Source organism: Felis catus, chromosome B3, assembly GCF_018350175.1.
Source record: "Felis catus isolate Fca126 chromosome B3, F.catus_Fca126_mat1.0, whole genome shotgun sequence".
In the NCBI taxonomy this organism is placed as follows: Eukaryota; Metazoa; Chordata; class Mammalia; order Carnivora; family Felidae; genus Felis; species Felis catus.
Genome location: NC_058373.1, coordinates 11,888,960 through 11,902,514, shown reverse-complemented (window position 1 = coordinate 11,902,514; position 13,555 = coordinate 11,888,960). Strand labels below are relative to the sequence as shown.

At 39.2% G+C, this 13,555-nt stretch overlaps 1 protein-coding gene across 6 annotated transcripts in view; it reads right to left on the bottom strand.

The window, feature by feature from the left end:
- CHD2 (chromodomain helicase DNA binding protein 2) overlaps positions 1-13,555 on the bottom strand; it is a 122,673-nt gene that overhangs the window by 80,756 nt on the left and 28,362 nt on the right. For 5 of the 6 annotated variants that reach the window (XM_011282738.4, XM_045058856.1, XM_019831922.3 and 2 more), the window contains 5 exons: positions 12,727-12,788; positions 6,781-6,888; positions 4,157-4,297; positions 2,528-2,661; positions 1,203-1,428 (listed from right to left, as the gene is read on the bottom strand). In XM_011282738.4, the coding sequence (XP_011281040.3) occupies positions 1,203-1,428; positions 2,528-2,661; positions 4,157-4,297; positions 6,781-6,888; positions 12,727-12,788 (671 nt within the window). The remainder of the gene's footprint in view (positions 1-1,202; positions 1,429-2,527; positions 2,662-4,156; positions 4,298-6,780; positions 6,889-12,726; positions 12,789-13,555) is intronic. The other variant, XM_019831921.3, reaches the window with a different exon arrangement.

The following is a 13,555-nucleotide window of genomic DNA, read 5'->3' as shown; positions in this document are numbered from 1 at the left end:
ATTAAGCCAGAGATTTTATAAAAAACATACACTTTTAGGAAACCTTAGACTCATAAAACATACCAGTTGTTCCTTCTTTATAAAGAAACCTAAAAATAATTACTTTGTGTAATAAATTCCAATATCTAAACAGAATAGGACCATAAAACTGTCTTCCAAATTTAAAAGGAAACATGCCTTTTTCATATAGGTATGTGCTTTGGGAGAGATTAAATGTAGCTTTTACACAAAGCTAGTTATTCTTTGGACTAAAATTCTATAGAAGGACAATACTGGCAAGCTGAAATGAACTATTACTGTACTTCCGAGGATTTTAAATTTGTAATTGCTTTACAACCGACCCCATTCTTAGGGATACCTAAAGGAAAAATAAGTGATTTACTGAAGGAGCACATCGTGCACAGTAGTAAAATGGGAATTAGAACCCATCTGGCCCTATTTCTAATACAAAATAACCTGATCACATTACACTGGCAGGTGTGTCTTCAGGGTTGAACCTGATCCCTCTAATTAGTCAGTTTAGGTCTGTGGGTGCTATAGGCCCCACATATTTCTCATATGCAACTTAACCACCTTCAAAGTTGTAAGTAAATTAAACTAAAAACAATGGTCTATCAGAGCTTCAGGAGTTCATCTGTTTCAGTCACATCATTTCTGCAAATTGTGAAAACCGAGATTAGTGGTAAGTGTACTGTAACCCAGACAGTTCTGGAATATTAACTCCTGACATCTAAGCCACCCCAGCGTAATCACAGGAAAATGACAGGGTGCATAAGACTTAGCTCTGGATTTGGGCTGCCAGAACTCCAATCCTGGGACCTCCCGGAAAAGTTGCCTTGTGCCTCACTCTCCCTATCCACAAAATGTGTACAATGGTACAAATCTCATGGGCTTATCATGAGGATAAAAAACACTGGGTGTGCAAAATGCTCCATAAGCTACTTATTATTATTATCAAACTCTGCAAAATTGGTGGCCGTATACAAAAACATATATATATATATATATATATATATATATATATATATATATATATATATATAGTCTTCAGGTCACAATTTTATAAAATGGAATTGTGACCAGCTCTGTGTTCAGATAATTAAGGCAAAATCTGAGTTCCTAGACAGCTATGTGCTCCACACATTCTTTAAAAACCTTCCTTCCCTCAAGGCTGCAAATATACCATTGCTTGAAAAATGTACCATTGCTTGATTTCATCCTCTTTCTTCTTGAAGTTCTCTAATTTTTTTAGACCTTTCACTTTCTGCTGTTGTAAGGATTCTTCACTCTCCCATGTGCTGTGGATGTAAGACCAACCCTTCCACTTGATGAGGTACTGGACTTCACCCTCATCCTTTTCAGTGTCAAAGTCGCCACTTGGGTCTCCATTAGCTTCAATCGCATATACAGTAGTAGAAGCTCCCGTAGCTGCAAAAGGATTCAGGTAAACATTTAAAAGTATATTAAATCAGACCCTGAAAAGGCTTCCTGAGTACACATTCAGCTAAAGAATCTTTTTTTGGATGAAGCATCAAAATCCTGTTGACTGAAAAATAAGCAGAAATTGACAAACAATACAGGATGAACAAGATTCGTAATTTCAAATATTGTCAAAATGCAAACCCAATTTCTACACTTTAAAATGTTTTCCAAAATATGTTGGTGAAATCAAACAAATCCTTGTGTCTAAACACAAGAGAAATGGAAGAGCAACATCCTTCTGGTTTGGTACCTACTAACTCAGAAAACAAATCTGTCTCTCCAAGAATACTAAGAAATAGGGGCGCCTGGGTGGCTCAGTCAGTTGAGTGCCCAACTTCGACTCAGGCCATGATCTCATGGCTCATGAGTTCAAACCCCATGTCGGGCTCTGTGCTGACTGCTCAGAGCCTGGAGCCTACATCGAATTCTGTGTCTCCCTCTCTCTCTGTTCCTCCCCTGCTCGCATTCTGTCTCTGTCTCTCAAAAATGAATAAACAGTAAAAAAAAAAAAAAAAAAAAAAAAGAAGAAGAAAGAAAGAAAGAAAGACACCCCCCCCCCCCCACCATCCCACACCAATTACCCATCCACCCAAAGTTCTGTGTTAACTCGTAACCAAAAGTGAGGCTGGATGGAAACAAAAAAGAAAAAAGAATTAAGCAGTATTTTGATATTTTCTATATGGAAAGGTTAAAGAAACTAAGTTATAAGACACCTCAAGTTAGATATAAAAAAAATCTTCATTCCCTATCACCCAGGAGATTCAGAAATACCTAATTAAAGGTAAATTTGTTTCAGGTTTATAAACCAGAATATCTGCAACATCACTGGTTTTTAAGCTATAAACACATCTTAAGTTTCAAGTCTCAAAGACATATCGGACACATCCCTACATCCTCTGCTAATGAAACATGACATTATGCCAGAACAACTTCCACATTTCACGACCACTGTGAGCATGGACTGAAATTCTTCATTTGAGAGCTGAAATACAGAAGATTTGGGCCTGAGTAGGTAAGACATAATTTGCTCCCCACAGAGACATACCTCCTTTCTTTCCCAGCCTTGAGTCTAAGACCTTCTCAATAGTTTCACTGTTGTCCTGCTGTTCATCGGCTCCTTCTCCGGTCATTTCGATGAGGTCGTCAGAGTCGGTCTCAAAGTCATCATCTTCTTTATAGCTGCGTGAGAAATGGTGCTGGATAAATGAGAGACTACCTTTCCAGAATTAAAGACCAAATACAACGACGTTCAAGAACCATATCCTTTTGGCTCCAGCATGTTGTTTTAAGATCAGCCACAGATAAAGTGGGCTCAAAGTACCTGTTTTCTCCTACTTAAGTATTCATGCATGTTCATGGAGAACTGTAGGAAGGCTTACAGTTCAAAATAAAAACAGACTACTGTTTGTAGTGATTTGTGTAAGCAAGATAGAGAAAACTACAAAGACATGCCTATGCTTTTGTTTTTCAACAGGAGGTTACTATGTAAACAAGGAAACTACAAAGAAAACATATACTGAATGAAAAAACAGCTACTGTTTCATTAAGCAAAAAGGAAACACTATTTCTAAGACGAAATGTTTCAACCCCATATTTTGTCTGATAACAAGAATATGAAATTTAAGTATCCTCAAACTGTTGAAAACTTCAACAAACATACTTCCTGGTAATGAAATATCAAAATGTAACCTTTCACAATGTAACCTTTCACCGGGGAGTCACACAAGAGAAAAACACAATCCTGGATGTACAAGAGCTGCAGGAGGAAAATGTACACTTTGGCATATTCAGCACATTGTCCAAGCTTTGGAATCATTAACTAGACACACTGGACAGGTTAATATCTCCAGGACTTAGTTTCACTATCTCTCAGTAGACCAAAAGAAACCTGTGTATCCTCTGAAAGAAAATGAAATATCCTTGGACTCATATAAAGTAAAATACTGATGTCTGCATGTATCTATTCCTTTATTTCATTTTCTATTAATGCTCCATATCCTGTTAAGTAAGCTTAATAAAATTACACCCAAATACCAGTACATAAAGTGATCCTCAGAAGAATCTGTTTGATTGAAAGAGCAATTTAGAAGTGAGACTATAATCCAAACATCTTTCCTTAGAAAGGGTGACAGTTATCACTGACTAACCCACCTCAATAGAACTCAACTTGAAGTGCTTTTCTTTACAGGAATGAAGGCCAGAAATGAACCACTGCTATTCCTTCCATATTCCCACTGGCCAACATCATTCTTTTTTGCAAGAACAATGATCAGATTTCTAAACACAACCTTAGGACACGGGTCATTATTTTTGCCTATCAAAATCCAAAATTTTGCAAAATCCTGGTGGCACCTGGGTGGCTCAGTCAGTTGAGCATCGGACTCTTGGTTTTGGCTCAGGCCATGATCTCAGTTTGTGGGTATGAGCTCCACAATGGGCTCCACACTTACGGCACAGGGCCTGCCTGGGGCTTCTGTCTCTCTACCCCCTCCCCCGCCACCACCAACTCATGCTCTCAAGTGTGTGCACACGAGCACTCTCTCTCTCTCTCTCTCTCTCTCTCTGTCAAAATAAACTTAAAAAAAAAAAAATGCAAAATTGTGGACTCACCTGAACCAAGTTCTACCCAACTATCACCCTCACACTAATGAAACACTTCTGGGGCACAACCTACCTAACATTTTTAGCTGCTCTGCGACGAGTCTGCCTTTTAGGAGCTTCATCATCTTCATCATCGTCATCAGAAGAATCTTGCCTTTTTCTCTTTCCACGCTGAGTCTTAGGTTGCTTTTTAACACGAGGTTTGGGCACTGTTCTAAAATGAGAAGAGAAAAATTGGCAAAGTTTTTATTCTATCACTTGGTGTCTATTTCAAATCTATAATTTCCCAGAGCCACAATACATATATAGGATTAACCTGGGGAATGTCAGAAATGTATAATCCTGGGTCCCATTTGCTAAGATTCTAATCAACTAGAAATCTGCATTTTCAACACAAAAGTAATTGTAATACTGATAATCCTCAAACACATATAGGAGATTCAGTGAATTCTGAGGCAATGGTTCTCAACTACTCCTCAGGGTTACCTGACATAAAAATATACATGCAACATGTTACTGATGGTACTTCTTTGGCAGACAACTTGGAAGTATCTATCAAACTTAGAAATGTCAACATTTTTCATTTCTGGGAGTTGATCTTACAGATATACACTGATACAGGCACAATAAGGTATTCACTGTAGTATTATTTGCAATTAACAAAAGACTAGGAAAACTCTAAATCTTCATCAACTTGGAATCAGTTCACTCAACAGAATAACTAGGTAGGCATTAAAAAAACAAAAAACAAAAAACTTTTCCATGTACTGATATGAAAAGATTTCCAAGATAACTAAAGAAAAATGCAGGGGTGCCTGGGTGGCTCAGTCAGTTAAGCATCCAACTTTGGCTCAGATCAGTTAAGCATCCAGTCTTTGTTAAGCATCCAACTTTGGCTCAGATCATGATCTCACGGTTTGTGAGTTCAAGCCCCGCATCAGGCTCTGTGCTAACAGCTCAGACCCTGGAGCTTGCTTCAGATTCTGTGTCTCCCCCTCTCTCTACCCCTCCCCTGCTCACATTCTGTGTCTCTCTGTCTCTCAATAATAAATAAATGTTAAAAAATATATATATATTTTTTAAATGCAGAACAAGATGCATGAAATGCTATCTGCATAAAATGAGCAAAAAACAAAAAATAACTACACGCATATTTGTGTGTGTGACATGTACAAAATATATCTGGAAGACTACCTGAGAAACTACACCCTGCCACACAGACTAAGGAGATGGCCACCCAAGGGAACTCACACACAGCCAGGACTGAGAACCACAGCCTAGGCACTCCCGTAAGGAAATCCCGAAATACTCTACCAGTGGTAAAAAGGTGAAAACAGGAGAAAGAGACAGATGGAAACTCACAATCTTATCTGTTTCTCTCACATCTTCCATAAGCAACACTACAGAGAGATGATCAGGGATTCAATAAATGACAGGTAAACTCTAGAAGAAAAAGCGGAAGTGGCTTTCCAGTCCTGTGACCAAACTAAGTTGACAAATTTCCCTGCCAGCGTGGTGGGCCAGTGTAGTGTCCTAACTCAGAGGTAGGCAAATGTTGGCTGCAAAAGTCCAGAGCACAAATACTGTTGGCTTTCCCAGACAAGACACAAAATTGAGGCCACTATGCAGGCACTTACTTAACAAGAAAAAATAAATTTTCACATAATTTTTACTGACAAAACTCAAAACGAAATAATAATCACAGGATTTATGGGCTACACACCTAATGATAAGAACTGAATTCTTTTTGAAGGGATAACATTTCACTGAACTGAGGTTCAAATTTAGTGTTGCCTATCATCAAACTATAAATGTTTATCTCTAAATGCTATACTTAGCTCACAGGCCATCCAGAAATAGGTGATTGAGTGGAATGTGGCCCAAAGGCAACAGCCTGTCAACCCCCATCCTAAGCAATACTGCAAGGAGGAAAATTCCCCTGAGATCTCTGCCTCCTGCCCTCCTTTCCCCAACATGAGTACCTTACATTGCTAGCCAGCTAATGAAATTACCAAAGTTTCAGGGCACCTGGGTGGCTCAGATCACTTAAGCATCCAACTCTTGATTTTGTCTCAGGTCATGGTCTCATGGTTTGTTTGAGATCAAGCCCCACATCAGGCTCTGTGCTGACAGCACGGAGCCTGCTTGGAATTCTCTCTCTCCCTCTTTCTCTGCCCATCGCCCCACCTCTCAAAACAAATAAACATTTTTTTTTTTTTTAACTATCAAAGTTCCCTGCGACCTCGGCCTACTTCTTTCCCTGCACAATCAGATTCTCTGCTTAATGTCAGATTCCAAGAACAAGGTAAGAAACAGTGAAGCATGCTTTCAACCAAACAGTGTTTTAAACTTAGGAATTAGTTCTTCCCCCAAAAAGCCTGCATACTACTCCAATACACAGGGAGCTTTTTTTAAAAGCAGAAGATACGTTCACCCCTCGTAACTAGTAAGTCAGGGAGTAAGAAACAGAAGCTTCGCTCTACACGACACACCATGCAAACACCCACAGTCAAATGTAAGTATCCTCATCACCTAATCACTTGCTAACGAGGAAGCCTAGCAAGAAGTGAGCCCGAGACTTCCAAAGCCCCGAATCACAGCACACCGTAGGCCATCATTCTACCACTGTACCATCCTTCTCAAATTAACACAAACTAAGCTCCACCAGAAGCAGAGATGTTCAAGCAAACACTGCACCTTCTGGGGACAGGTCTTCTGGCTTTCACTTTTTTCTGCTCTGGTTCGCTCTCTGCACTGGTGCCTTGTTCCTGTTCATCTTCCGAGGGCTCCCGTTTCCATTTTTCTCTGTGATCAAAAGCAAAGCAAAATGATTTTCTTCTAAATGAACTCCTCAGGATTGTTTAGTTTGAAGAATCTGACAAAACCAATTTCAATAGGATCCTCCAAAAGGCAGAACATGTATATTTTAGGTATTATGGCTAAAAAAGGTTTATTCTAGCTCTATTTAAACTCTGGCTATGTTCCTTCCTAGACTGTGTAATATCTATGCCTATTTTTTCTCTGGTGACAAAAATAAATGAAAATGGAAATGAAGAAAGTATTTTTTAAACTATTCTGGAAAAAAAAAAAGCTGTTAAATCTCTTCTACTCTATTTTTATTTACCACTACCATTGAACAGATTGAAGTCGTAATATATACTAGACCAGTGGTTCTCAAATGTAAGATGATCAGAACCACCTGAAGAACTTGTTAAAACAAATTTCTGGACGAATGCCACAGTTTCTGATTTAGCAGGTCTAATATGAAGCCTAAAAATGTTTATCTTAACAAATTCACAGATGATGTGAATCTTGATAAATTCTAATACTGGTTAGAAACTTCTTTTAAAACTACTATAATACTAGACATGCTAACATCTTTAAAATATATTCGATAAAAGTCTCTAAAATTATTTTTCAGTGATAAACCTACCACTTAACTAAATAATCTATTCAGCCAAAGATGTAGTTCTTAATAATTATTAGATACAGTAGGTGTTCCTTTGCTCCTTGAGATCTTAGAAGGCTTTAAAGAGCCGTACCTTATAGCTCTCTCCTACCACCCCAAAGAGTTTTTGGGGTTTAAAGACCAAACGTGGGACTTAGCTCATTTCTAGGGAAGAAGGAGAGAACACATAATAGTCACTGAGCGTGAAATATCTAGGGGAAAAAAAAAAACTCACAGGCAAGTATCTGAGGTTTTATAAAACAACTACCACTGTGCCTCTGGGTCTATGCATAGGAAATAAGATTATGCTGAAGACAACTGTCACAGAATTAAAGTCAAGTCAATATTCTTCATGGGAGAACAGGTCAAAGGAATAGCAGGAGCTTACTGCAAGAAGGTGGCTTATCTACAGATTCCTAAGAATCCTCCTAAAAAGTCCAGGAACCACCCTACTTTAGGAAGCATGAAAAGGCAGTACAGCACTTTTATGTACATTACTCAAGTTCTACTAGCACTGTTGGTTTCATATCGGTTTCCCTTCGAGTAAGTGACTGCTTCTACGAGGCAGGGCCACTTGTCTTCATCTTTGTACCAGAGTTCAGCACAAAGGCAAGCAAATGGAGCTACTCCTTTGTTGAGGAAAGAAATAATTAAAGAATGAGCCGTATCAGCCTAACAAACAGGTAGGGTACTTTTCTTTTGGACACAGACTGCTGAGACACTAAGGCCTATTAATATTGCATAATATCCTTGCAGGTCCCTTTTTAAACAAAGAATTCCTTATATCTAACTAAACTCTAGGCATGTTAGTCCCCCTCCCTAGAACCTAGCACAACAAATGTTTGCTAAGGAACCAAACGAATAGACGGGGACGGCCAGGAAGGAAGAAAGAAGATGTCTCCAGGCACTAGAAGACTGGCACATGAGACTGCAGTCTCCTTTGGGAGAACAGTTTGGCTCTCAGAAGGGACACACATAGTCAAACTGGAGAGAAGTGGTTTCACAGTTAACAAGCTTGAAAGAACATGAACAATTAAGATGTGAGGGAGAGCAGATCAGATGAGAAAGATGCACAAATATTAGTTGTAATTTACGGAACTCCACAGGAATTAAGAATCTAAATCAGGGCACTTAATGAGGTCCACTTCTATGACTTTATGGAACTAAGGTGGCAGTAAACTGACAGAATCAATGTTGAGGCTAGAGTCCTCCAGTTAAATTGGAGGTCTACAGACTTATGGACAGCCAGGAAGATTCAGAAACTTCTAGTATGAGAATGCACAAACACTGAGCAAATCAACTGGTCCAAAGTCCTCCTCCTAAAGAAGGAAACTAAAACCCAGTGAGAACAAGGTGTTTGCCATTACATGTCAAACCTACAGCCCTCCTCCTCTCAGTGACAATCCACTGAAGACCACAAAATCAGGAAAAGTCAGACTTACACATTCTGGGAGGATCTGAACAACAGAAGGCTTAGAAGGCCTAAATGAGTTAGTATGCATGTGTATCTGAAACTGGCTGGATTATTTTAAATTTTGTTTTAACTTTCAAGAACAGAGGGAAAAGTTAGATCAGCAATACTAAGTCACTTTGTATAAAGGGAAGGTGAAAAGAGTGATCATTATAAAACGATTACTTCCCAACTCTGTAGATGTAGAGGGCTCTCCTAGATCACTGGCTTCTTCTATATAATGCAAACTTTATGAGCACGACTCCCTGACTAAGCCATATGTATAAGTCAGGCTACAAAAAGGAGTTGTCTAAAATATAAGGTTGTGATTGAAAATTTTTTCATATGTTATAGGAGATGTGAATTGCCAGATCCAGCTCTAAGAGGGCATCGGCAGGATTCCCTAGGAGAGAATCAATGGAATTTTTACCAAAATTTTGGGGACTAGGGATAAAAATACCAAGGTCTGGCCACTGAGGCCCCACGGCAATGTAAACAGATATGAAAAAGTCAGAATGCAAGCTAACGAAGTATGGTTTTCTTCCTTTATTGGAAAAAGGTGGCTGGCAGAACACAAACTCTAAGACAGAAATCAAATCTAAATAACTGTAAAATTCCTTTGTAAATAAAATGGGCCTAAATTCTGGCCAAGAGTCACTGAGGCTTCCTACTAACTATCTCTAAGAGCCCAGAGAAGAGGATTCCTTTCTCCTCCACTTTAGAAGGCAGATCATGAAAAGAGGGAAAGAACTGCTTAAACTTCACTGATTTTCAGTACATTTTCCCAGAGAGAATGCCTTTCAGGAGCAAGTTTCAATGAAAAAGAAAACTCTGGGGCAAATTCTCCACTGTGTCACAAGTTTCTGACAGTTACAATTCAAAGAACTGGAAAGAAAAAAATAACTATGGTCCCAGAAGAAAAACTTCCAAGTGATTTACGGCTAACACATTTTTTTTTTCATTCCAGTTGGGAGAAGATGTTCTGGAACCATTCTAGAGTGGCTTGAAAAACTGATGGTACCATAATGAGCCAGCATAGGTCCTCTACATTTCACAAATTTGGACAATATTAAGAAGTACTGCATGGGAAAGGGTTGAATAATCAAAACAGCATGAGTGGGTCAAATAAAACTTGAAAAATTATTGGTTAGCATGACTAGGTCAGGAGTTACAATCTCCAGCACCCACTCGGGCCAGGTAAGGACTGTAAATGGAGTCAAAACAGAGAACTCCCAGTCTATCTGAAGATTACAAAGACCACTTGTTATGAGGACCAGTACTGACAGATTTTCTCAAAAAACAAATCTAAAACTCTGAATTCTTAAGCATCATCCCTCAAATTTTCAACACTGCCAACTTGAAAAATGGTCTCAATATCGTGCAGAAACATTATGCTCTATAGCTTCTAAATTTTTTAAATGCTAACTTACATCATGACTCTGGGGAGTTATTCCCTTGTAAGACTGTATTCTTCAAAGATGCCAACGTCATAAGAGCACAGAAGGGCTATGAAAGACCACTAATACAGGATCTAATCCTAGATGGGACCCTGCAGTGGAGGTGGGAAATGTTATAAAAGACATTCCTGGGTCAAGTAACAAAATGGGGATATGGATTAGACAAAACTATGTTAGCAATGTTAAATCTATTTGTAGTAAAACTATCCTGTGCTTAAGAAACAGAGTATCCTTATTCTTAGGAAATCCACACTTCAGTATTTAGGGGTAAAAGGCCATGATGTGTGTCAACCTTAGTCTTAAGTGGTTCAGAAAAAATATTATACGCATGCATAAATATTTACAAAGAAAGCACTCACAACAATAAAAACAAATGAGGCAAAAGTGGTAACCAATGGAAAATCTGGGCAAAATACACAGGCAGTCTTTGTACTACTGCTTTATTCTTACAACATTTTCAAACTTTGAATTTTTAAAAAGTTTAAAAAAATAGCTTTTTAAAAACTTCAAAATCTGTGGTACAGCGCGCAGCGTTTCAGAAAAACCTTTCCTTGTGCTAATACTTCAAAATCTCTGCCCCCTTTGAGTCTCTCAATTTTGAAATCCACATGCCCACACACTAGGTCCTGTTATGCTTGCTCACATCACACAGGCCTCCGTTAGTGCTGAGGCTTTGCAGTGGGAGTGCCAGCACCTACTGCACCTCCTCCTACTAATTATAATTAAACGGACTCAAGAAAAGAGCTCCCTATAAGCCCCAGTACTCACCTGCTGCCCAGAGGATAGCAGGAAGCGAGGCCAGCCCATGGCCCAAATAAACAGGAACAGAACTCCCCCAGCTCTGGCTAAGTTTCTAGGGAAGAGGCCGGGGAAAGGAAGGGCACTTACAGAAGATACAACCCCCTGCAAGGAACGAAGAGGTTCTACTCAGGGAAAGAAGGCCTCTAAGAACGGTCAACTTTAGAGACGTCTAGGATTGACAGAAGGAAAGTGAGCACAGGGGCCAGTGCGCTTCTGCACACCCAGACGCCATTGAAGTAGAAACTGGAGGTTTTCAAGCACAGCACCATTTAGATCCCAGTCAGGAGACCAGAAGAACATAGCCAGATGGTAAAGGAAAGAACACATGCACAGACTTCCTGAAAGCCCCCAAAAGGCCATCAGATCAGAATAATTTCCCACGCAGGCCAAGGAATGGGGTAGAAAAAAGCCTTCTAAGATGCCAAGAAGTGCAGGCTTGCCTACAGTTTTTCCTCCAACTCTAACAAATATTTCAAACACAAATGAAAAGTGTATGTGCTCTGGAGAGGACATACTAAATACTCAACTTTTCCTAACACCGTTCCCAACCCTGTTAGGTTGGCAGAATGAGTATTCCTCTATTTTGAAGATGAGTACATGGGTTTAAAAAATTCAAGCTCCTTTGCCTTAGGCCAAATACTTACTAAAGATTACTAATTAGTAATTCTATTACTAATTACTAATTCTAATTACTGATTATAAAATTACTATTTGAGAACAGAAAATACATATAACTGGGGCTCTATTTTAATAGGTACCATGGACAATCATTTACCATGAGAAACCCCTGAATTTGTCTGCCAAGTTTTCAATAGCTACATTTTCAAATGAAGCTCCTCAAGAGGTGGGCTATAGAATTTAGACTGTCAAAAAGATCCAGACACTCTCCAAAAGTAATTTTTTTAATTCCAAAAAAACCCAAAACAAAAACAATTTTTTTTCACCTTAATTAAGTAGAATTTGTGAATTTTTAAAATAATGAATATATAATCTACGTTCTAAAGGAATGTCATGTTAAGCCCAAGAATTAAAATTTTCTGGTTTGTAGACTGCAGTATTAAAATTATACAGTAATAACACTTTGAAATTTAATACTAAATTGGGTGTCAGTCCAACAAATATAATGTTGCCACACCCACACAAAGAACAAATTACAAGAAAAAAGAGCAAATCTAAATTTGTTCCTTGCTCAACCAGAATAGAACTGGTGCACATTTTTAAGAAAAACACAATTGTGCTAATCAGGCTAACCAAATGGAACAAGCTGGGGTTTGCCCTAAGAAGTAGTCCAAGCACATGGGAACACATGCAACCCTGAGCTTTCAGGGCTGCGGCATCAGTGGGTCGTGACGGACTGCAACCCAAGACAGCAAGAGAAGAAGCAGACTCCGGGACCCGGGACGGACGACCACACAGAGAAGGGAGCCCCAGAGAAGCTGACATGTTCAAAACCCCTGGGGGAAGTAACTGCCCCATGAAAGACTTACTGTTTCTTCAGCTGCCTCTGGCCTCTTCTTTTTGGGCTCCCACTCTCAGACCCGCTACTTGCCTTCAGTGTGTGAGAGGGGAAAAATGATTACAGACTTTAATTCACAGTTCATAGGGACAACACGATCCCCTGCTTCCACAATCTGCTCAATAATAACATTATCCAATGTGAGCTTTCAGACAAAAGAAACCTGTGTTTGATCGTGCTCACTCTTCTTTTCCTTTGAAAATTAATTTGCCTGTAATGACAGAGTTACCTCTAACACCGGGAAACCCTCCCTCAGCTTGACTTCTACAAGGGCTCAGTCCAATAATATTCTGTGATGATGGAAATATTCTGTATCTGCAGGGAACAATCTAGTGGCCAGCAGCCACATGTGACTACTGAGCCTCTGAAACATGGCTAGTGCAGCTAAGGAACAGAATCTTTCATTTTATTTTACTTTAATTAAAAACTTTAAAAGCTACATGTTAGTGGCAACCAAACGTGATACTGCAGATCTAGAATATCATGTGAAATGCCACAACATTTAGTGTGTCATTAAAGGTGGTGACTGCTGATTTGTACCATTTTAGACTCATTACAGAGCATGTTCAATCATGAGCCAACAGTGTCCTGCTGACAGCACTAGACCAAGGAAGGTTTATAGTCAGAAACACTTAAATGTCTCTTTTCCCCCAAAATTAGGGAAACTATTTCTATTGCTGTCTTGTGCCCTATAGAGAATGTGTTAATGGATGTATAAGAGGAAAGAACGGACACAACTACGTGACCGGTTGTAACAAACATGGCTCAGCAACCTTGTCCTAGACACTGTGGAAAAAGAA